At 44.3% G+C, this 25,664-nt stretch overlaps 1 protein-coding gene across 10 annotated transcripts in view; it reads left to right on the top strand.

The window, feature by feature from the left end:
* Nucleotides 1-25,664, top strand: part of LOC133480183 (adhesion G protein-coupled receptor B1-like) — a 274,432-nt gene that overhangs the window by 175,281 nt on the left and 73,487 nt on the right. For 8 of the 10 annotated variants that reach the window (XR_009789207.1, XM_061777930.1, XM_061777926.1 and 5 more), the window contains 3 exons: nt 1,237-1,303; nt 7,001-7,086; nt 23,338-23,436. Coding sequence is in view for 9 of the 10 variants with exons in the window: in XM_061777930.1 (XP_061633914.1) it covers nt 1,237-1,303; nt 7,001-7,086; nt 23,338-23,436 (252 nt within the window). In the remaining variant the exon portion in view is untranslated. The remainder of the gene's footprint in view (nt 1-1,236; nt 1,304-7,000; nt 7,087-23,337; nt 23,437-25,664) is intronic. The other 2 variants (XM_061777927.1, XM_061777928.1) reach the window with 2 other exon arrangements.

The following is a 25,664-nucleotide window of genomic DNA, read 5'->3' as shown; positions in this document are numbered from 1 at the left end:
CTCACCACCAGGTGGTGATCAGTTGACAGCTCCGGTCCTCTCTTCACCCGAGTGTCCAAGACATGTGGCCGCAAGTCCGATGACACGACCACAAAGTCAATAATTGAACGGCCACCTAGTGTGTCGTGGTGCCAAGTGCACATGTGAACACCCTTATGTTTGACCATGGTGTTCGTTATGGACAATCTGTGGTGAGCACAGAAGTCCAATAACAGAACACCACTCGGGTTCTGATCGGGGGGGCTGTTCCTCCCAAATCACGCCCTTCCAGGTCTCAGTGTCATTGCCCACGTGAGCATTGAAGTCCCCCAGCAGAACGATGGAGTCCCCAGGGGAAGCGCTCTCCAGCACCCCCTCTAAGGACTCCAAAAAGGGTGGGTACTCTGAACTGCTGTTTGGTGCATAGGCACAAATAACAGTCAGGACCCATCCCCCCACCCGAAGGCGGAGGGAGGCTACCCTCTCGTCCACCTGGGTGAACCCCAACGTAGAGGCGCCGAGCCGGGGGGCAATAAGTGTACCCGCACCTGCTCGGCGCCTCTCACTGTGGGCAACTCCAGAGTGGAAAAGAGTCCAACCCCTCTCAAGAGGACTGGTACCAGAGCCCAAGCCATCTGTGGAGGCGAGCCTGACTATATCTAGTCTGAACTTCTCAACCTCACACTCCTTCCCTGAGGTGACATTCCACGTACCTAGAGCCAGCTTCTGGAGCCGGGGATCGGATCCCCAAGGTCCCCGCCTTCGGCCACCTTGGGGATCGGATCCCCAAGGTCCCCGCCTTCGGCCACTGCCCAGCTCACACTGCACCTGACCCCTATGGCCCCTCCCACAGGTGGTGAGCCCATGGGAAGGGGGACCCACGTTACCCTTTCGGGCTGTGCCCGGCCGGGCCCCATGGGCGCAGGCCCAGCCGCCAGGCGCTCGCCTTCAAGCCCCACCTCCAGGCCTGGCTCCAGAGGGAGGCCCCGGTGACCTGCGTCCGGGCAAGGGAAACCTTGATCCATATATTTTGCTCGTCATAGGGTTTTTTGGAGCTGTGCTTTGTCTGGTCCCTCACCTAGGACCTGTTTGCCAAAATTCTGACTTCGTCTCACATTCTACATTTCAACAATTCATTTAATACTACTTTTCAGTTCAGTATAAGCTCTTCAGTATTCACATGCCATTTCTGCATACAGTAGATTGCATTTTCTAGTTGTATGATACTATCCATATCTACCTGCTCCTCTCTTTTAGCTGCTGGTTGTCTCTGGAAGGAGGGCTTCTCTATGCATTTGTTGGACCAGCTGCCGCTGTTGTCTTGGTATTCTTTCTTCTCTCTCTGTGCTGTTTGCCTTTTACCAACTTTGCATCAAATTACCTCAAAACTCAAGCCTTTCACTATATTGTAACTCAGCATGTAACTCGGCATTAGAGATTGTTTTGTCAGTGCGTCCTTGGGGTTGAACTGACTATTTGACTAGTCGATGCGTAGGCTTTACCACTCCGCAATGACGGTTAGGGCTTGAAGTCGACTAAATGCAATAACGTTTTTGCATTAACAGAATGGACGCCTCACTGAAAGTAACAGGGGGTGGGTCCGCGCAGCAAAGTAGCAGCGGTGCCTAAAGCCTGTAGAACTATTTTAACCAGAAATGAGACCAGTAGCATAGTCACTAAATCAAAGCAAAGCAAAGCCGATTTATTTATATAGTGCATTTCATACACAAGGTTACTCAATGTGATTTACATGATTAAAACATTTGAAAACAAAGGGGAACAAAACACCTTATAAACATTTAAAACAAAGAGAAAACAATTAAAATACAATTAAATCAGCGTACACTCCAAGAAATATCATTTAAAAGTAGAAATGCTCAAAAAAGATGTATTTTTAACCTGGACTTAAAATGCACACAAAATGTTTTGGCAACTTATTCCATTTGTGTGCAGCATAATAGCTAAATGCTGCTTCACCATGTTTGCTTTGGACTCTGTGCTCCACTATTTGACCTGAGTCTATCGATCTCAGAGCCCTACTGAGTTTATATTCCAGTAGCATTTCATTCAGGACCTAAGCCGTTTAGTGATTTATCGACCAGTAGCAGAACTTTAAAATCTATTCTAAAGCTGACTGGAAGCCAGTCTAAAGACTTGGGAATTGGAGTAATATGCTCTGACCTCTTTGTTCTGGTCAGAACCCGAGCTGCAGCATTCTGAATGAGCCGCAGCTGTTTAATGCTCTTTTTAGGGAGTCCAGTCAGAAGACCATTACAATAGTCAAGTCTACTTGAGATAAAAGCATGGATGAGCTGCTCCTGGTCTGCTTGACACATGCAAGCCTTCACTCTGGATATGTTCTTCAGATGGTAGACAGCAGTTTTCGTAATTGATTTGACATGACTGTTGAAAGTCAGGTCGGAAGGTTTCGGACTTGGTCTTTGTTTTTTAAAGAGAGTGACTCCAGGTATTACTAACAGCGATCCTCTTTTCTTCATTGCCAAAAACAATAATCTCAGTTTTGTTGTGGTTTAATTGAAGAAGATTTTGGCTCATCCAGTTATTTATCTGTTTTAGACTGTGACACAACACCTCAATTGAACTGTTGTCATCTGGAGACACTGCTAGATATAACTGTGTCATCTGCATAGCTAGGATGGTCAAAATAAAAGTTCTGTAGCATTTGACCCAAGGGTAGCATATACAGGATAAACAGGAGGGGTCCAAGAACTGACCCTTGAGGGACCCCATAGGTCATTGCCATTCGATGAGATTGAACACTTCCAATGGTTACAAAATAACTCCTTTCCCCCAGGTAGGACCAGAACCATTTAAGCACTGTTCCATTTAGTCCTACCCAGGTTTCCAATTTGTAAAATATGCAAGTCTATCCTCAAATATAATGGATGTACAAGTGTTGAGCATACCCATTTGAAAAGGCAATCGCTAACGCTAGCTGGCGAGCAGCCTTCAATTAGAAAATTCCCCAATTGCCCTACTGTAGCAGAGAAAAGACAGAGAATATAATTTAGCGCCTGCCTAATTCAAGGATGTCAAATTCAATCGCAGAGGGGGGTAAAACTCAAAGCACACTTTGGGTTGCAGGCCGAACATGATAAGCATTTATTGAACGGACTAAAATGAAATGTTTTCTTTTTAACACAAATCCGAATCAAAACAATATCACTCTAAAATAAATGACGTTCAACTTAAAATAACTTCAAATAATTTTGCTGTGCTTAAAAATACGTTAGAATTATACAAATTCCAAAATGTATGCTGCAAAAAAACCCTGAAAAAATATTTAAAGTAAAGGTATGGTAAAAGTCGTAGTTAAAATAATACATTGAAACTTAAAATTCTTTGCTCTTATGCCATTTTGCCAGAGCGTGATACTTGCTATCTGAGATTCTCAGGATGGACTGCAAGTGTTCATCAGTATGAGAGGTTTTGTTCATTTTCATCACAGAGAAACCCTAACAGCTTATCACATCGATACGGTATATGCTAACAAAGATACACAGAGTCCGAGCTGCATGTAGCGGGAGCTACAGAATATCTGTGGGTTGCCTATCATTTGGTAAGGCCCGGAACACACACAAAGACAATCGGCCTGTTTTTGTGCTGATTTTGCCCCTTCCCAACCAAGCACGTCAAATGCCAGACAATTTTTAGTCTTATAAGATAATCCTATAAGATTGTCTTTAGGTCTAATGTGTGTTAAGAATTGATTCGTCCCAACTTTAGGGTCTAAAACAAGTCGGGGCCGACAATCTTAATTAATGAACGTGTTCAATATTTGTGACGAAAGGTCTTCCTGTGTGTGGGCGAGAAACGACTTCTCCTGAGTCATGGCGCCGTGAATTTTGACGTAGAACGGAATATAGCCAATCGAGAAGCGCCCTGATTCAACAGAAACGACTGTAAATAAAAATGAGCATAAAATCTTACCCGCTGTCGTTTAGTTTTTGTATAAAAGTGGGTTCCCCAGCCGGCAAGAATTGTTTTCCAAAGCAATTCGTTTTTTTTTTTTAGGACAACGCCACTTCGGAAAAAAATATCGGCGCAAAGCTCCGCGGATGTGGTTCTTGTGAGCTCACGTGTGATCACGCGAGATTTCAAGTTCCCTGCGTGGTGTTCTGTGTTGATATTATCAGCACACACAAAACGACGAAAACTATTAAATGCCAGATTTCTTTATCTTGATGTGTGGGGTCTGTCACAGATAAAACATCTTTTAAGATTTAAAGTCTTTCTGTGTGTACCAGGCCTAAGGCAGCTGTTGAGCTACAGTGGGTACGGAAAGTATTGAGACCCCCTTCAATTTTTCACTCTTTGTTATATTGCTGTGTGTCACAGCAAAGGGTCTGAATACTTATGGCCGTGTGACATTTCATTTTTCTTTTTTAAGAAATCTGCCAACATTTCAACAATTCCGTTTTTTTCTGTCAATATGGGGTGCTGTGTGTATATTAATGAGGACAAAATGAACTTAAAGGATTTTAGCAAATGGCTGCAATATAACAAAGAGGGAAACATTGAAGAGGTCTGAATACTTTCCATACCCACTGTACATTTAGGTACTTGTAGCTTGCGTGTCATCAACTGCGAGCGTGAGGCAGGTAAACAGTGAGTTGACAACTGAAAAAAATATCAACGACGTCATCGATCATTCGACATCAACTCAGTTTTCATCAACTGAACGTCAACTACAAAAAAATAGGAAGTCGTTCAACCCCTAGTATGTCCTTGCAATGATAGGTCTTTGTGTGTTTTTCATCTTATGCTGCGTTCATACTGGACACTCGTGGAAGTTTGATCGCGGGTGTTCGTTCACACCACGTGTCCCGGAGAAACGAAGGGGCCGAGGCCAGTGGTCTTCACCGGGCCGTGGGCCATCTGGTAACTGGTCGCACCGCCCCAAGAAAACAAAACAAAACAAATGATGAGCGTCTGATCTGGACATTACGTCTATGCCCCCTCTGTCACCCCATAGACGATCCAATTCCATGATCAGTCGCCGCCGCTGCTCCTGGCCAGTGGGAACACTGGGAAACACAATTTGTGTTGAGTTAGGTCTGACAGCTGTTTTTGAGTGCAGAATCCAAAACCGATCTCAGTTTTTATCTATCGCGTCAAGTTTCTGAACTATAGGATCCCCGTTTTCTTCAAAAAATCTGAAAAATGTATGTATCTATGGAAATAAGACACTAAGGTGGAATAGTTACAAGCTTTGAAAACTAAAAAAAACAGCATCAAATGAAATAGAACTTACAACGAACGGTATGCCCATGGTTACAAGGTCAAGAGAAAAGCTAGAACAAATCCTCTTAATTCCTACTATGCTAGCTTTCTGTATGTAGCTATTGATAGTACTGAGCTCTTGGGAGCTGCACACACCGCTCACGTGACTGCACAAACAAGTTCCCACATAGCTGTAGATGAGTCCAATCGTAATCAACTGGCAAGTCTTACTGCAGCTAATCAGTGGAATTTTGCTTATCTGGAGGGGAAACATGACGTGCTAGAAAAAAAAATGTTTTGCAATCAGCATGCCAATTTTATTTGTAATCAGCATAAAAATCTAACGCAACAGAATTTTTCCAGAAGGCAGCAGCACCCCCACGCCACCCCCTGTCGCTGGCCGAGACGTCACCGTGACTGCCGAGAATGATCGGTCGCGGTGACTCCGGCAGCCGGGAGAGCCAAATATTGCTTGTGCTTTCACCAGGAAGATGAAAACATCTGGGTGATGTTTCCAGACAACGTGACAACCATTTCACCCAGACGTCACTGATATAGGCCTATATACCGTATACTGTTACTGCATATAACATAGAGTGTGTGTGTGTGTGTGTGTGTGCGTGTGCATGCGTTTTATACTATATGGAGAGGGTAAGTTGATCGTGAATGATAGCAGAGAGAGCGAGACTCCATGTGTCATTTATTGATGCAGACACAGAGGCACGAACGCAGAGACACTTTTAAAGCACACGCATCCAAGTCTGCAATGGATTCATTGATTTTTGGGAAATAAAATAAAACAATATCATTGAACCACAGTGTTTTATTTTTAGAATAAACCATTTTTCATCCACATTAACCATGCCATTTTACCTCGTCTACAAATGAACTGGCCTATCTGCCTAAACAAAAAGTTTGTGCAGTCATTTTGGCCTCCGAATATGGGACACGCGTTACATATCGGGGGCCAAAATCTCGTTTGGAGCCAGCGGGCCGGCCTTGGGCAAATGTATGCAACGCATTTAGCAGCTAACCCGACAAAAATAAACCTGACACAAAGAGCGTTAATGCAGCGTATAACGTCCAATTCGCGTCCAGTGTGAACGTAGCATTTGTTTTTCCTTTATGATCTTCATACATGTTTAAGATTTGGAACCTGCACTTCTTTTCCTTTCTTTTTTAGCTCTTGCATTGAATTCTATATTCACTTCTTCATTCGCTCGGAATGAAATGCTCACCCGTTTTAGAGCAGTTTACAGCAGACACTATCATTTTGAAATCACAAAAAGAAGGTATTTCCTATAATGGCAGTTATGTGCATAATCATTATTAGTATAGCAATAATACATGATGTACGACAACACGATTGGACATCATTTCATGACATATTAAGTGATACAGAATGGTGTATTGGCAAAATATGTAGTGAGGTTTTATTTCTCTCAATGATTCTTTCGGTACTTTTTTCATCGCCTATGTTTTTTTTGTAATAATGAAAACTATTTCTGCCGTCCCGTATTCATAACATATAGAAAATGTATTTTTTACGGAATATTGAATTTAAATGAACTTTTCCCGTCTCCAATTTTGATTGGGTGTGTGATCTTTTTCTGATGTTATTTACATTGAACGTAGTCGCTAGAACTTTGTGCAGTGTTGATTTTGTATTGATTTTTTGCATTCTGTCGATCATCAATCATGATCACAGTATTTCTGCATGCTGTCAAAAAAGAAAATGTCTTTATATGTATTAATTGTACACCTCTTCTTTTGGCAGGTTAACATGGTAATTGGGATTCTCGTTTTTAACAAACTGGTGTCCAAAGACGGCATTACTGATATGAAACTAAAGGAGAGGGCGGGGTATGCCTTATACCACACTTTTACACTGTCACCTATAAGCAGCCTGGTGGTGTAGCTCACTCAAGGAATTCTTGGGCCAGATTCATCAGCATGTTCATACGAATTACATTTGTTCTTCGAATGGTGCTTAAAATAGTCCAAGTCATATTAATGAAGCATTCTTGAACTTAAAGTCACATTAATGATGATATATAGGATTTAAAATCCTATCCCTATACTAGTATACAACTGTAGGATGCGATAAACAATTACATGTTCAATAATGATCCATTAAATTGTGTGTAAGTATTCTGTGGAGTGTTCTTCAGAAAATACACATTGTTATTGGAAAGCGTAAATGTGTCCTCCAGAACGGTTCCAAATGGATTCTTAATCGATGGCACAGAGAGAAATGTCATTTATATCATTTGTGTATCGTGACAGATCGCCAAAGTATTAAGCAGAAGAAAAGAAGGATGATGTGATGTGAAGAGTTCCATCTGGTTGTAGGTGCTGCTATAAAGATGGTGATCCGTGCCATTTCTCTAGACGTATCCAGCTGTTCTTTGTGTGCAGTTGTGTGAAAATAGCATTCATGAATTCCATATGTTTGTCTCCTCTTTGGTCGTTTCTAGTAACGGGAAGCCAGGGCTTCGCAAAAACCTTCAAAGAGAAATCCAGTGTGTCGCAATTTCGAATATTTCATTTCATTTTAAACTACAAAATCAGTATTCTGACTTCCAAAAATTACAAGCGAGAACACCAGACAAACAAATAATATAATAGTAGCACATTTTCAGATTTTTAGACACGTTGTATTGGCTATAAGATCATATTAACACAGATATCATCTCATAAATGACCCAATGAATTGCATCCACGTGTGCATACATACATTTTACATGAACATGTCTGAACGGATCCTTGAAATGTGCACCCTGCACTCGAACTGAAATCATAATTCAAAAACACATAGCGAGTTTCTTCTCCGCTGAACACCATGAGTTGAACACCAAGTGTTGGATTCTCGTGGATGGACAAACTGTCCCAAATGTCATCCTCCTTAGTGAACGTAAAACACTTGATCCCAAACAGCATTTCAGGAGCTCTCCTCCGTATGGCAGGCTATTCTGTCCACATTAGCATTGTTGGTATATTCAAATGTTTTCTTTCTTCAATGATCTCTTTGTTCAACTGCATCTGTTTTGCTGTCTCAAATGTCATTTTTGAGTTTGCACAGAATCCCCTCTCTCTCACTCAGGGCTCCTCAATCAGGAACACACTAGCCTCAGAAGCTATCAGTGATTGGGTAATCTATTGGATGCCCTGGTTCTAGCCCTGCCCATAAGCACATCTGCTGAATCCAATTGCCGACACCCATAGTTTTCTTATCTCATTCGCTGCCGTGGATTTTTAGAGTACTCAACTGGAATCCAAAGTTTACTGCCACCGGCAAATATATGCGTCAAATGCATTTTTCAATGTGTAGGCGTCGAAGAGGGTCTTGTGCAGCTCGTCTTTGAAATTCAAGGTTCGACATAACTTTACGGCCAAACTAATACCAGTAGATGGCGGCTTTGCATCGCTTTCCATTTGAGCTCGTGACAGCTTTTCAGAGCGGGGACTGAAGCTCGGCTTGTCGCTTCTATTATGAGGGAGCGAAACGCTAACACGTTTGAAGCCAGACAAGTTTCGGTATCTGACGCTCGTACAGACTATGTATTTGTATGGTACAAACGGAGTATTGTCTCACAGTGGGTCATAGAAAGCGTGTGTCAAAATTGTGAAAAAAGATGATGCAGTTCAATGTGTGAATGAGGAACGCCGTTGAAGAAAAGTCCCTGACATAATAATTCGAGCCATGCCAAAAATCAGGCCTTTAACTGTTTTGGTCGTATTGTGTGTGGTGTGCGGCAATAATTTCAACACACACACACAACACCACACGCATAAAGATTCTGTTCCCCAACAGTCTCGAAACAAGTCCTTCGAGGCAGAAGTCTCGCACAAAAACCAAGACAAACAGACACTTCCGGGTACTTTTCCGATGTTACATGAGTGTTTCCGAAGGTTACCGGAAGAAGGACTGTTGACTTCTCAAAAATACTTCTTGCCGTTCATGCCTAGATCAGACTACAGGATTTTGGCCCAGATATCGGCCCAGTCAGCTATCGCAGCCGATTTCCCAGACATATTTTGTCGAACCACAAAAATTCTTGTAGTGTGACATAATCCACGACCGACGATTTGGCCCTACGACGTCAAAATGAAAAGTCGAGCAAGGTAGATTTTTTTGGGCTATCTTCTGTGTAGTGTGACATATCAACGACGACTCTCCGACAGCGCACCTTGACGTCGACCAATAGGATTGCGTATTGTGACCGCCGCATCCCCTCCCATGCTTGCCGTTGTCAACATTTATTCACGTGCACAACCCAATGTTTACCGAAGCTTTAGAGCATGATTCGACGGAACGCCGCCATGTTTACGTACAACCGTGGCGCTAGCACTACCTTGCTAGGCTACATAACAGTTTGTTGCCTGCTTGCGAGCCGTAGCGTGTTAAAAGTACGTGAACATACCACCAGCAATCCTTGAATGAATGTTCTTGTTATGTTTAACACAACGTCCCAACTTCATTGCAATCGGGTTTGTACAAAAAACGTTTTCACTCATGGCCACTTGGTTGTTCCTCAGTCAGGGCACTTCTTTGGTTGGCTACATTCCAATTCACGTCACAATTCATGGCGTCATTACTGGGGAAATGTCGGCTTCCCCCACATACATGAAGAGGTTTGGTCCTAAATATTTAGCCGACTCAATATTTAAGATTATTGGCCCCAACCCAATTGAGACCCAGTTATGGGGACAAATCAACGCTTAACACACCTCAGACCTAAGGATATTCTTATAGGATAATCTTATAAAACATAAGATACTGTAGATCTGGCGTTTAACATGCTTGGTCAGGAAGGGGCAAAATCGTGACAATCACAGCCTTGTTTTATGTCAATCTGGCAACGAGGTGGATTTCAGTACTGGCTTACACATGCAGCTGATGACAATTGTGTTCACCTGGGTCCCTGCTCCAACTTCATCCATCCATTTTCCACACCGCTTATCCTCACAAGGTTTGCGGTCGTGCTGGAGCCTGTCCCAGCTAAGTCCGGGCAGGAGGCAAATCACACCCTGAACTGGTTGCCAGCCAATCACAGGGCACATTGAAAGAAACAACCATTCGAACTCACATTCATACCTATGGATAATTTAGAGTCTTCAATTAACCTACCATGCATGGTTTTGGGATATGGGAGGAAACCGGAGTACATGGTGGAAACTCACGCACGCATGGGGAGGACATGCAAACTACACACAGGTGAGGCCGGATTTGCACCCGGGTCCTCAGAACTGCGAGGCGGATGTGCTAACCGGTCGTCCACCGTCCCGCCCTGCTCCAACTTGTCTCTCTGCAATCCTGCACACGAACACATAGACAGTCCTAATGGAGGGGAGCCGGCAGGAGACCGTTTTTTACGAGGAGCACAGTGGCTCATAACTTGAGGGGCACTAGCAGAGAATTTAGGGGGCGCACGCTGTAGACCAATTTGCAAAGTAAATATTCACATTTCCTCCAATTTTCACTGTATTACTGATGAATAATAATAAATCAGAAACTGCAATAGAAAGTTTCGCTTGTCTGCAAAATCTACATTTTGTAGTGGACTCAATAATCCATCCACCCATCCATTTTCCATACCGCTTATCCTCACTAGGGTTGCGGGCATGCTGGAGCCTATCCCAGCTGACTCTGGGCGAGAGGTGGGGTACACCCTGAACTGGTCGCCGGCCAATCGCAGGGCACATGTAAACAAACAACCATTCGCACTAACATTCACACCTACGGGAAATTCAGAGTCTTCAAATAACCTACCATGCATGGTTTTGGGATATGGGAGGAAACCGGAGTGCCCGGAGAAAACCCGCACAGGCACGGGGAGAACATGCAAACTCCACACATGCGAGGCCGGATTTGAATCCGGGACCTTAGAACTGTGAGACAGATGTATAACTTATTTCAATTTAATACTTTTTGAAACAAAACAACACTTTTGGTCAACTGCCTCTTATTCCTTATACAGTATAAAAATGTAAACATACAAAATGGCAAAAAAACAAACACAAAAAAAAAAACCCCACAATTTGTCTAACAGTTGAGTTAAGCCAGTAACGCTTAATCCAACTGTTTGGTTGGTCAAGACTTTTCATTAAGTGGCTAAACTACATATCTTTGACCACAGAAAAGGGCTGCAAGTCCTAAGCAATAAATGCTCCCAGTCCAAGGTGTGTCCAGCAAATCAGGATGCAATCAGAAATATTGTTTGTGTTTCCTTTAAAGTACATTACAACTTTTACAATTGCAACGCTTGCAGAAAGTAAAATGTCACTCTCTCATTGTTGTATTTCACGGTGAAACCAAATGTAATCGATTTGAATGAAGCCGGTGCTTCTTCCAATTTCCGTCTCTCAAATCCTCCGCTTGTGGTAGTTTTATCGTGTCCATGAGCTGCACTTTGAAGTGGGATGCAGTTACAACTGTGAGTCGGTGTACGTGCAGCAGGCATGTGCACACACACACACACACACACACACACAGAGCATGAATGCAAAAACCGAAAAACAGCAGTCCAGCAGGAAGTATTGTACCGTGCAGAGCTTACCGAACAATACTCGGTTTTACAGAGTGTCGTCCCATCCCTAGAAACTAGTAGGCATCCTTATGTCTCGAGAGACATGGTCGATCACTCTTTGTTCGTTATTTTTGCTGGGACCAGCATCTTTAGTGGTTCAGCAGTGCAATCCTGGTGCGACAGTCTTGACACGACAACCCTGTTTCACTCTGCTCAGGATCTTGAAGGGTTTTGATGAGGTGCCGTTGTTGTCAGGATTCAGGTTGCAAGTTGGACCCAGATGCAGAGAGGACAGGGAGATGAGTTTGTGAATAAAGGTTTATTGCAGCTTGGAAGCGAACAAAGGAACTCCAAGAACTAAATCCGGGATTGGCAGGGTTCCAACGAGGACCGGTCTGGCAGGGTAGGAGTCCGTGTTGTCGGTGGGCCGCAAGAGGTGAGCTCCCTGCAAACCGGTGTTTGCAGGGAGCAAGGGCAGATGGCAGACTGGGGACAAAGAACAAGAATTAGGTAGCGGTAACTCACTCGGTCTTCAGGAAGCTAAAAGATAGGCAAGGTGGCTAGGCTACGAACTTGGCGATAGTCTGGCGACGAGTTGGAGTCCCCCAGCGTCTTAAGAGCAGTTAGGTGTAATTAGGATGACAAGGTGCAGCTACTAGACTGCAAAGCACTCATGACACACACACACACGGGCTGGACTCAGGCTGCTGAAACAGCAGCCCTGACAGTTGTAGCTTAGTGTCCCCTGCATTTCCTTGTGGAAGGAGGGAATGATACTACTCAAGAACTCAGCTTAGCAAGCTGAAATTGATTAGTCGATAATGTGCAATACCTGAACAATTCATGTGTCAATCTGCAGATCTGGTTTTGGTGGACCCGAATGGACCCGAACTCCTGACTATTATTATTTGTTGGAGAGTGTTCCAGTTAGTTAAGGCAGAAAATTGAAAAGAAGATCAGCCAAAAGTAGTGCGGAATACCTTAACGAAGCAGATGAATGAGTGGCAGATCCTAAGAGGACTGGAGAGAAGGTAGCATGAGATCCAGAATTATCACATGCACACACGGCTTTGACAAAGTGTTTTTGACGCCATGAACCGTCTTAGATTTGTTTTTGACAATAATACCATCGGATTTGATAAAGAGGAGTGTGAGGCAAAGTGTTTGTATACCCATCAAGTGCCTTGATGGGTATACAAAATGTTTTATGATTTGTCCTTCTGGTGAGCAGCTGCTATTTAAAGTAACCCGTTTTTGCCTGTCTAATAGCCTGAGTACATTTATTCCTGGATGACCTGTCTTGTGTTCATTTTGACGTCTTAGCTAGTCGCTACAGTCGGTGTTTCTGATGGATAAGCTTATACAAATGAGGACTTAACCGTGTACTAAGTGATATTTAACTTATTGTCTCAAGAGGAACATGTTTTTTTTTGAGAATAGCACTAAAGTAAGGCCAGACATCTTCAGCGTGAGGGATAGTGGACTTATTCTGTGCCATTGTAATAATGCTCGATCATATCAAAAAGTGTCTCGAGTGATGTTTCGAGACAATCAGAGGCTGTTGTCTCGGCAGATTTGCGAACCAAAGCTATGCTACAGTGATCACAAAGGCTTTGACAGAACACGCCAGATGAGGTCTGTTGGTGAGTCTGAGGTCAATTAGTGTGCCAGAGTCCACCTGTCCTCTGCGGCCGAAGTGAGTGAATTTTTTAAGTTGCTTCATTTCTTCAACAAGCACTTTGTTAAAGCCGGGTGTGCATCTGATGAATCGGCATCTCCTGCTAATTCTTTTGCCATGGCAGGATCCACAAGTCAATGACTCGCTTCGACACACCGCCCCGTTCTCCTCTCATTCTGTACTAATCTCTGACATACTGTCTGAGCTGCTCAACCTGTACACTCGTACATCTCCGGGACTGGACGGGCTAGTCCTATTCTTTTTTTAAACTGGAGCACATCATCTACCTTCTTTTCAACCTGTCACTCCAAAGGGTACTGTTCCCCAAAGATTAGAAATGTGCTCCAGTTATCCCATTCTTTAAGGGCCGTAGTCTCCTATTTTTTTTTTTTACACACCTGGCTCGCACGCCGTCAAGGTCGCAGATTCTGCCGCAGTGACTTCTGCCACACCTCCCACGCGTACCCGTATCATTTGCGCGGCTGAGAGGCATGACGTTGCAGTTCAAGGGATATTATTCCTGGAATGTGGAGTTTTTCTGAGAAACGCGAATGCCATTGAAATCCACACACACTCCAGATACGGAAGTTAATCATCGCCGCGCATTGTTGATGACATGCCCGCCGCTTCATTCATCAGCGATACTGTGCTCCTGACTGAACGAATTGGCGTCAGTGATATGCTGTCACCGGTATATTGCACATTTTTAACCTTAGTGTGTAAAAAAATCAAAATGTTTAGTGTGTCACTAAACGAGTGGGAGGAGCTAATGTGCTCAATCGGTTGAGCGCATCAGCGGGAGGGTGTCCCACGGGTTTGCCTCAACGCAAGGGGAGGACAAGGGAAGAACATCTAAGAGAAATGAGCGTATATTCGATAAAACATACATTATGTGGTGACCGTGTCCTCCCTTTAACTGGTGTCAAATTGTGAACGTACCAAGACACGCCAATTGACAATATTGTGCTGCCATCCCCGTATTTGTATGGCCCTCCTGTTGTCATATGCAAATTTAACAATGTAATAACCTTCAAACGAATGTCGGTGGTAAAAAAAAAAAACGACAATTTTGTGACAGTGGCAGTTTGACTACTTTTGATAGCTTTTCGGGAGTCTATTTAACTGCCTCCAAACTTCAAGTGCCACATGATGTTTCATCTTCACGTGGCACTGTACTTACGATAGCCTCCAGAGTGCGGAGAAAGAAAGGTGCTGAAATCGACGGCGGTGAACGCCCACGATCCAGGGTTGCTCCACCCAGAGTGCGTATTTGACCTACTGAAGTGGAGGGAAGAATCTGTGCAGCCAGACAAGTGAGCCACTGCGCACCTTTTCTGCCTTAAGCACACAGGAGGAGGATATGCCCTTGAAGACCTCGTGACATTTATCGTGCACGCGTGACGGCGTTGAATGTTTCTGTAGACACAAACACATGACTTGGTTAGCTTGGTTTGGGACCACTCTGTCAGTAGCTCTTGTGACTTTGCATGTTCCCTCACTTGCACTCAGTTTCTATGGGTGTTGCGGTATTACACGGCCACTCGCCCCGCACTCCAATTTCACTGCCAGTTTCATTAACCCTGCCCTCTTCTGTTCTTGTCCTGTCCACATCCTGTCGTGTCCTTTCCTATGCTATACGGTCCTGTCCCTTACTCACAGGACCGAGCACTCAGCACTACTGTTCTCTATTAAAGACGACTCCAAGTATTATGTTTTGTTTTGTTTCTTTTACAGCCAGTGTCCCATCATGACTTGTTTTTCTCTCTGTCATTTCTTTTTCTCTGTCTCCATTATCCATCATAACCCAAATATCCACATATATACAGTAGAGCTCGCCTGTTGCGCAGAAAAGAAACTTCTCCAGCATCAAAGTTACACAAATCTTCATTGCTGTCTGCACCCCAAAAACAAATTCATTTCCATCCCTTTTCTTTTCGCGAGCTGCTGAAGCCTAGCCCAGCTATCTTCGGGTAGGGAGACGGGTTACACCCTGAACCGGTCGCCAGCCAATCACAGGGCACATAGAAATAACCAACCGTTCACACTCACGTTCACACCTACGGCCAATTTAGAGTCTTCAATCAACCTAACACGCATGTTTTGGGGATGTGGGAGCAAAACGCACGCAGGCACGGCACGGGGAGAACATGCAAACGCCACACAGACCGTGCCGGGATTTGAATCTCGGTCCTCAGAACTGTGAGGCACATGTGCTAACCAATTAATTTGACCTCACAAAATTAGACCTCAAGAAAGGTTGAACTTTATGCTGACTGTAGGTTTCATCCCAATATTTCGGACTCAATTAAATACATTGACTGTAGTGCGAGTCATTTGATTCAAATCTTTTGACCAATAAGTTTATTTCCCAGATAAGGTCTTGACTACCTTTATTCCATCCAGCCACTCACCCACCTTTAACCTTTTGACTTTCCTTTCCACGTCGATTTTAGAATTTTTTATACGTTAGTTTTGATTGCTTTTTAATATCACTGCCTACGGTATACATAGAGCTGGTGTATTGCCCTTTCACTTGAAATTGAATTTCTTCCACATGTGGCTTTTAATCTGGACATCCACAGCCTATACATTTCTATTCCCTCCATTTGTTAGTTGAAATGATTGTTCATCAGGAGACTTATGGAACTAAACGTGATGGTTAGTGGTAACCATCCAACATTTTCAGCATTCTATTTGGTCTGCTGAAAACAGTTCATTTACATATGACTGATGATTTGAGCCATGGCGGCACGGTGGCCGACTGGTTAGAGCGTCAGCCTCACAGTTCTGAGGACCCGGGTTCAATCCCCGGACCCACCTGTGTGGAGTTTGCATGTTCTCCCCGTGCCTGCGTGGGTTTTCTCCGGGCACTCCGGTTTCCTCCCACATCCCAAAAACATGCATTAATTGGAGACTCTAAATTGCCCGTAGGCATGACTGTGAGAGCGAATGGTTGTTTGTTCCTATGTGCTCTGCGATTGGCTGGCAACCAGTTCAGGGTGTACCCCGCCTCCTGCCCGATGACAGCTGGGATAGGCTCCAGCACGCCCGCGACCCAAGTGAGGAGAAGCGGCTCAGAAAATGGATGGATGGATGGATGGATTTGAGCCATGGTAAAGTACAAATAACAATAATAATAATAAGAATGATTTTTACTTTCTAACAGGGCTTGTGAAGAGTATGTTGGCATCACTGCTGTGCTCTGCTGCGCGAAACTGTACTGGACTGAAAAATCAAACCTTAAGATGCCTTTAACAAGAAAGAATTAACAGCACCGTGGTTGCTAAAATAATTGCAAACAATCAGAATTGCAGAGTGCACTGAAATACCCATAACGTGCTGCAACAAAACTAGTACGATACTCTAAAGATCCGCCAATTGCACCCTTTCACTGACTTTCCATATGGTACAGTACCAGTACTTTTACAGTTTCTAGTTGTTCTTAAATTGTATTATGGTCATTATTATCGATCTATCTATCCATCCGATTTTTGCTTTTCTGGGGATAGGGTCAAGGGGGTAGCGGCCTAAGCATGTGAACCCAGACTTCCCTCTTTCCAGTTTCTTTGTCCAGCTCTTCCTGGGGGATCACAAAGCGTTCCCATGCCAGCCGTATTCTAAATTAATGCACAGGCCCCCTTATCGGGCTCCTCTCGATGTGTAGGAGAAGCGGCTCTACTCTGAGCTTCTAACCCTATCTGGAAGGGAGCGCACCGTACAGGTGGAACCCATTTGGCCGCTTGTATTCATGATCTTCTTTCAGTCACAACCCACAGCTCATGACCATCGGTGAGAATGGGAACCTAGATCAACTTGTAAATTAAGAACTCTGCTTTTCGGGTCAGCTTTTCTTTTCTGTTTTCTCAGACCATTTCAGAGTCCCCGTCACTGCTGACACTACATCAGTCGGTCTGTCAATCTACCCTTTTAAGCCCAAGGACCACTGTTTCAGATTTGGAGGTGCTCATTCTCCTCCGAACCTCTACAAACATGGCTGCGAACCCATCCAGTGAGGGTTGAAGCCAGCAGAACCACATCATCTGCAAAAATCATATACTTAATACTTGGCAGAGTCCAAAGCTCTCTGGAAAGAAATCCGCAATGTGGATCAAAGTCTGACAAAAAAAAAGTAGTCTTTTAGGGACTGAACCAAACTGATCGGTGGTACAACACCCCAAACTCCCAGAGCACACCCCACAGGACTCCCCGAGGGTCACGGTCGAATGGCTTCTCCAAGTTTACAAAGCACATATAGACGTGATGTCCGATAACCTCAAAGACCCTGCTCAGGGTGTAGATTTGGTCCACTGTTCTACAGCCAGAACGAAAAGCACACAGCTCCTTGTGAATCTCAAGTTCAACTTCCCCACTAGACCTTGAAGGGAAGCTGATGAATGTGACCCATTTGTAGTTTTTCATGATTTCATGAAAAAGAGGATGACACACTGGTCTGCAAATACAGACTCACTATCCTCAATGTCTCCACGATGTTGCAAAGGCATGTCAACCAACACAGCCCCACAACATGCAAAGCCTTTAAGAACTCCGAGTGGTTTTCATCCACTCTTGGGGCCTACTCCCAAAGAGCTTTTTAACCACCTTGGTGACAACGACCCTGGAGATAGGACAGCCTACCTCAGAGTTCTTAGACTTGGCTTCCTCACTTCGAAGGCATGCTGGTGAAACTGAGGAGGTCTTCGAAGTGTTCTCCTGATCGACCTACAATGTGCCGAGGTGAGGTCTGCACGACCGATGCCCAGTATGCACAGTGTTTATTGTGCACCGCAGCGTCGGGCAGTGCATGTTGGACCTGGGCCTTCAGTGGGACTTAAATGACCTAATCCACCACTATCACGTCACAATTTTACAAAATAACATACAAAACACAATATAACAATGCGTAGCATTACAGAGAGAGAGGCATTCCGCATATTTGGGATGAATACCAATATTACGAAATCAAGAAGCATAGTTAACCCTTTATACTTTTCCAAGCAACTCCAAACGTCTACAATACAATGTCATTTGGAGCAGTTCATGCTCAATATTTATCTAATAATGAGAAAAAAATATCATAACTTTGAGATGATTATTTATAGCTCATTAAAATCCATCCTCCTTTCTCTGCGCCTCCGAGCTAGCTAGTTTGCCTTAATACTGCTACTCTCGAAGTGCAGAATAAACCCTGAGCCCCTCCCACATGACTGCGCTTCCCAGCCTATCTGGAAGGGAGTACACCCTGCAGAGAAAATAAGACGGCCAGAAATGAAATTGGCCAATCTATCCTCATGTACTCTTTTTCTGCGACCCTTTTAGAACATCACAAGACTATTTAGCTTAACCAGTCAGAAGAGTGCACTCACAAGACTATTTACTCTAGCTCAAACAATCAGAGGATGGAAAAAATGCTGCCATCACTCTAAGCCTGCAAGGCCAAGAGTGGTGTACCTAAAATCGGATTGGCAAAAAAACAAAAGAAAACAAAAAAAACAGCCATTGCAAAATTACTTCTATTCACGTTCACAAGGTTTAGTGCCTTTCCTTTATTATCCATCCATCCATTTTCCTTACCGCTTATCCTCACTAGGCTCACGGACGTGCTGGAGCCTATCCCAGCTGTCTTTGGGTGAACGGCAGGGTACACCCGGAACTGGTTGAGGGTGTACCCGATCGCAGGGCACGCATAGACAAAAAAAACAAAAGAACATTCACACTCACGTTCACACCTACGGGCAATTTAGAGTCTTCAATTAACCTACCATGCGTGTTTTTGGGATGTGTGAGGAAACCGGAGTACCCGGAAAAACGCCACGCAGGCACGGGGAGAACATGCAAACTCCACACAGGCGAGGCCAAATTTGAACCCGGGTCCTTTCTTCCATGTCTTTCTCCCGCTGTCTGTGTCACTGTATCTTTTGTTTATATCATGTAAATAGCTTTTTGTGTTAAAAAACCCTTAAAGACAAGATTGATTCCTCACTTATTCTGTCAGAAAAGGATTTGCCAAAACAGTATGTGTCATGGGCCAGCACTTATGGCATTGAAGGCCCTGGGGAGATTACATTGACACGGCAACACATAGAAGCTGAAATCTGATTGGACAAAGAAAAACATACCCATCTAAAATATACCCTAGACTACTGGAAGCTCAGCAGCCAAGAGAATGGCCATAAAATGAGCATAATAGCGTGTTGAAAATTAATGGAAACAATTTAATTGTAGTTCTGTTCATAACTTTTATGGACACAATTTCTAGGCACAGCCGAGGCGTAGGGGGGGGTCCGGTTCGGTGGCCTCAGTATTGCATCTCAGCTTTCTGCAGATGATGTGGTTCTGTTGGCTTCATCAAGCCGTGACCTCCAACTCTCACTGGAGCAATTCGCAGCTGAGTGTGAAGCGGCTGGGATGAGAATCAGCACCTTCAAATCTGAGACCATGGTCCTCAGTCGAAAAAGGGAAAAGGGATGAGATCCTGCCCCAAGTGGAGGAGTTCAAGTATCTTGAGGTCTTGAGGTTCACGAGTGAGGGAAGAATGGAACCAGAGATCGACAGGCGGTTCGGTGCAGCGTCTGCGGTGATGCGGACTTTGGATCGATCCGTTGTGGTAAAGGAGGAGCTAATCCGAAAGGCGAAGCTCTCGATTTACCGGTCGATCTACGTTCCTACCTTCTCCTATGGTCACGAGGTGTGGGTCGTGACCGACCGAAAGAACAAGATCCCGGATACAAGCGGCCGAAATGAGTCTCCTCCGCAGGGTGTCCGGGCTCTCCCTTAGAGATAGGGTGATAAGGTCGGTCATCCGGGAGGATCTCAGAGTAGAGCCGCTGCTCCTCCACATCGAGAGGAGCCAGATGAGGTGGCTGGGGCATCTGATTCGGATGCCTCCCGGACGCCTCCGTGGTGAGGTGTTCCGGGGACGACCCAGGACACGCTGGAGAGACTACATCCTTCGGCTGGCCTGGGAACGCCTCGGGATCCCCCCGGACGAGATGGATGAAGTGGCTGGGGAGAGGGAAGTCTGGGTGTCCCTGCTAAAGCTACTGCCCCCGCGACCCGACTCGGCTAAGCGGTAGAAAATGGATGGATGGAATTTCATTGTAGTTGTAAATTTAGGTCAGTGCTTCTGGTAGTATTTAGTCCAGCAGAGAAGGCCTTACCTTCTCTGCTGGACCTCACTGGACACTGCTTCCCCTGCCTCAGCTGCCAGATGGTGGAGCAGAAATTCCTCAAATCCAATCTGAAAGTCGTTCTCCATGGCATCATTGAACTTCTCCCATGCTTCAGTTTTTGTCTTAGCAACTGCGCAGCTGCATTCCACTTGGGCTGTGCTACCCACCAGCTACCTGCAGGGTCCCACAGGTCAAAAAGGCAGAGGAGGGTCTCTTCTTTAGCTTGGGTTCAGGAATTACCGCCACAAGCACTGACTACCTTATGTCCACAGCTCCTTTAACAATGGAGGCACACAACATTGTCCATTCTGACTCATTGTCCCCCGCCTCCCACGGGACCTGGCCAAAGTTCTGTTTAAGGTGGGACCCTGACAGATGTTCCCAGCAGACCCTCACAGGTCAAACCAGCCTCCTCCCCCACCCTTGGACCCAAAACAGGTGGTGATTAGTTGACGGCTTTGCCCCTCTCCTCACCCAGAGTGTCCAAGACAACACACGTCGGATGACACAGTCGATCATTCAACTGCAGCCTCCGGTGTCCCGGTGGCAAGTGCATGTATGGACACACTTACATTTGAACATATTGTTTGTTATCGGCAATCCATGATGAGCACAAAAGTAGAATAGCAAAGTTCACCAGGAGATGAGGGAGTCCCCAGCAGGAGCGTTGGCCAGCACCCCATTCCAAGGACTCCAAAAAGGTTGGGTAGTTTAAGATGGTGCTTGGTGCATAGGCACAAACAACAGGCCGGACCTGTAATCCCCATCCGAAGGCGAAAAGAGGCTACACTGTCGTCCACTGTGGTGAACCCCAACATACAGAAAATAAGTATCCCCACATCTGTTCAACAACTCTTGAGTAAAAGAGAGTCCAACTCCTCTCAAGAGGGCTTGTTCTGGAGACCAAGAAAGTTGAGACAAGGAAACCTGATGTTGAAAGACAGGGGACTGGGGTCAAAAGCCATACGTGTACATTTTGGGAGTCTGGTGACTTTGTGGTGTATGACCAATTGTCTTCTGAAAGAGCTTGCTTTTGGTTAGTGCACTGCCTCTTTAATTGAGTGCATGCACATGGTATTGAGGTCTTAAAGGAGACATTTTGCTTTTTTTGTTTTTTTCAGTGCCCATGTCTCAAAATAACATCTGTGACAAGCTTTCGTGAAAACACCGCAAGAATCAAGATTTACATTTCACTTTAAAACCCCTCTTTTGCCACACTGAAATGACTTTTACCACTGCTCACCCCGCCCCGTTTTCTGACGCGCCAATGCTGAGTATGGCTTTCGGTTCCTTGAGGGCCATGGACGGAAGTACTTTGTGGCTACTTGTTGAGGCCCAAGTCCCAAAAAAAAAAAAGCGCAAAGTGCAAAGTCCATGCAAGCCCACACGACATCACCAAGTTGCCAAATTTCCCTTCAGTCAGCTGGTGTCCGGATCAATGTATGTGCTTTAATCAGAAGCTATTGCTAATCTGTTCACTGAACAAAGCTCAATGCAACTGTGTTTACCTTTGAACTTGGAAAGGATTATGTTACAGCGGCACGGTGAATGACTTGTTAACACATCTGCATCACAGTTCTGAGGACCCAGGTTCAAATCCGGCATGTTCTCCCTGTGCCTGTGTGGGTTTTCTCCGGTGACTCTGGTTTCCTCACACATGACTGAAGACTAAATTGTCCGTAGGTGTGAATATGAGTGCGAATGGTTGTTTGTCTCTATGTGCCCCGTGATTGTATGGCGACCAGTTCATGGTCTACCCCGCCTCTCGCCCAAAGTCAGCTGTGCCCACGACCCTAGTGAGGATAAGTGCTATGGAAAATGGACGGATGCATGATAATGTGAAAGCGTTAGCCAACGGTTGATTGAAAATGGTGAATCTTCAATCGGCCTAGCTGCCGAGTCATGGCCAAAGAAACTCAACGTGGGTCGAGTATTATGTGACACATGTATGTCAACCTCACTGTTATACGGGGCAAGCATCGATCTTGTTCAGAGACTAATTATCAGATATAGGCAACTCATACGAGCTTTTGTTAGTGGTGTAATTATTTGTAGCCATCTATTCTCAATACGGCTTATCCTGTTCAGGGTCGCGTGGCGCTGGAGCCTATCCCAGCTGACTTCAGGCGAAAGGCTGACTCCACCCTGAACTGGTCGCCAGTCAGTCTCAGGGCACACATAGACACGGATACACACCGTCACTGAGTGGGAACTGAACCCACGCTGCCTGTACCAAAGTCAGGCGAGTGGACCGCGACACCATCGGTGACTATTTGTATCCAAGAAATTCAAATGTGAATTTTCCCTAAAGGCCCGCAGGAAATCCAGTTGATCCAATTTTGTCATCATTCTACACATGCAATCAAGAAGGAGAATCACCGTGCATATGTAATATTCAATGTTCTGTAATACAAGCAGATGAATGATTCGCTGGTAAAATGTCAAGCGCCCAGTACGGAGTCCCAACCCCTTCAGGCGAACATGATTATTTTGAACATGCGCTGACAGTCTTGTCCCTTTCTACATCTTCTGCTGAGTTGCGCACATAAAGCCAAGAAAAACAGTCTGAGCCGGCTCACGGCCCTGAGAGAGAGATTGTGCGAGACCACTGTGACTCATCGTTCGCGTGACTGTTTTGGTTTTGCGTGCTTGTACACGTACATGTGTATGAATCTGTGTATGGGTGCATTTGTATCTGTTTGTGTTGTTGTTACAGCGTGTTAATTTGACTTTGCAGTCAGATGACAGTGCCACTGTACAATATGACGCTCAAATGTGCCAAGTGTGGAGTTATCTCGTCGGCTGACGTATCCACCACAGCTACCAGTAACGCCATGTTAGTCCCGCTAATTATTTTTCCTTAACTCTTCCTACCTCTATCTTCTCCTCAACCTTACACCTCTCCTGTTCTCCCTCACTTGATTGGTTCTGTTTTCATTATCAGACTCTCATTTCCCCCTCAGATGTATGTATCCAATGCAGAATATGCACCTGCCGCTCCTCCAGTATCGGAACCCTGACACAAATTCTGTCATTTTTGTAGTAGGCACTTTGTAACATCTGGTTTGACATAAAAAAAAAAAGACAAATATGAGACGAGATCAACGCTGAGGTTTTATGAACGTGTATTTTGTATCTGGGTCAGATATACAACTTTAGCATTATTTGTACGGTAACAAAATAGGTGAGCTTTACGGAACAGACTTTTTCATGATGTTTGACTTCCTTCAGCGTCCACCTTTGCAGTTAAAAGCATGCTCTACGGGGTTTTCGTCTTGGCCAGTCTTAAACATGTCACTTCTTCCCCCTGATGATCTCCTTTGTTGTTTTGCCGGTGCCTTTTGGCTCCTTTTCTTGCTGCCTGAACTATGATAGTTGCATCTTTATTAATGGTAAGATTTCCCCCCTCTATGCTTCTGAGATCATTTTGCTACTGACATTATGGTGTTCATCAGTGAAGGTTTGTGAGCCCATTCCAGAAGAAGCCATGCAAGCCCAAGCCATAACATTCCTTCCACTCGAAACTTGGTGGAGGTAATACAGGCTTGCGTGGCTAGATGAGCTTGTATATTGAGAATTAGGAACATTTCTACAAACTTTAGCCTTTCCATCACTTTTCTAAATATTTGCCTTCGTCTCATCAGTCCATAAGACTGGAACCCAGCATTGACATCAGCTCGCTTCTGTAGTTCTCCAGTCTGACGTTCCTATTCTTGCGCCATCTCATACATCTTGTCATGTTTGTGACCCTCACACCTGCCTTTTGGAGGTTGCTGCTGGTGTCTCTACAGGTGTCTTAAGCGGGGGTGCACTTATGCCGATAATCAGGCCAAATTAGAGCCTTCTTTTGACTTGGTTGATCTTCCATCTTTTCTTTCATCACATTTACTGTAGCGGCACTTGTTTTTCGCCCATAGACACCTTTATGTTTTCTATCTTGGGGACACTTCCAAACGAGTATAAAGGTAGTCTCCACAGGCAAAACTCCAATCTGCAACTAAGCGTGGACATGTAGCACTATTTATTGTTTGTCAATCAGTGCGGTACAATACGCTTTGGCAACATACCACAGCTGCCAGTCACATGTTCCACGACTTCTGCTCACAAAAAAATGGAGGGGTTCCAAAAAAGTGTCCTCTTCTAATCATCTAAATTGTCTATCCAATCCAGATGGAGAATAACCGGAAATAAAACCTGAAAAATTAAGCCTTCGTCTTATAGTTTGATGTCAAACCAAAATGTTTTAGTTTACAGCAAAAATCAAGGATTTGGCCTTCCTGTTATAATATATTGAAATATATTTCAAAGGGGAGTCAAGTTTGGGATTTGAAAAATAATTTGGTGTTTTTTTCCTCTGCGGTGACAGACGAGCATATTCGTAAAGTGTTCGGAACAGAGTTTAAAGTAACAGTTGATTGTGTGTGTGCGTGCGTGTGCTTTGTAGATGGGTATTTTATTTTCAACTGCATGATCTGATATTAATGTGTTGGAACATCAGTTTTAATCTCCCACTATGCCATACCTATCCCGATTCCTAACACTGATGATCCATGTGTAAGGTATGAAAAATACTAGCACAGCTGATTTGATTTTAGCTTGTTATAATTCTTTATATGAAAACCGTTTACTATGTGTTACTACTTTTTAAATGGACATCAACCGAAGAGCACCAAAACAATTTTGCCATGAACAGGAAGATTTTAGATGGTGTCCTAATGCCGTCACCTTTTAGCGCCGTAATTGTTTCTGACTCTTCACTGATGATAACTTCTACAATGTCAACACAATATGTCACAGGACTAAATATTCACATGTAAATATTTTGTCATTTGGCAGTTATTGTTGTTACACATAAATGGTCCTATGACAAATTGTCAATTATTATATTTTATTAATTTATTAAGTATGTATCTATATATATATATATATATGTGTGTGTGGAGACAGCGTTTCACTCTCAGCATTCATACCGAGGGTATTTGAAAATATTTGACTTAACATACAAGAACATACGACATTCATGACATAAATGTCCGTGGGGGCGCATCTCCAAGGGAACTGCCA

Source organism: Phyllopteryx taeniolatus, chromosome 6 (assembly GCF_024500385.1).
Source record: "Phyllopteryx taeniolatus isolate TA_2022b chromosome 6, UOR_Ptae_1.2, whole genome shotgun sequence".
Lineage (NCBI taxonomy): Eukaryota > Metazoa > Chordata > Actinopteri > Syngnathiformes > Syngnathidae > Phyllopteryx > Phyllopteryx taeniolatus.
Note: the sequence above shows the minus strand (reverse complement) of the source record. Positions and strands in the feature narration are given on the sequence as shown.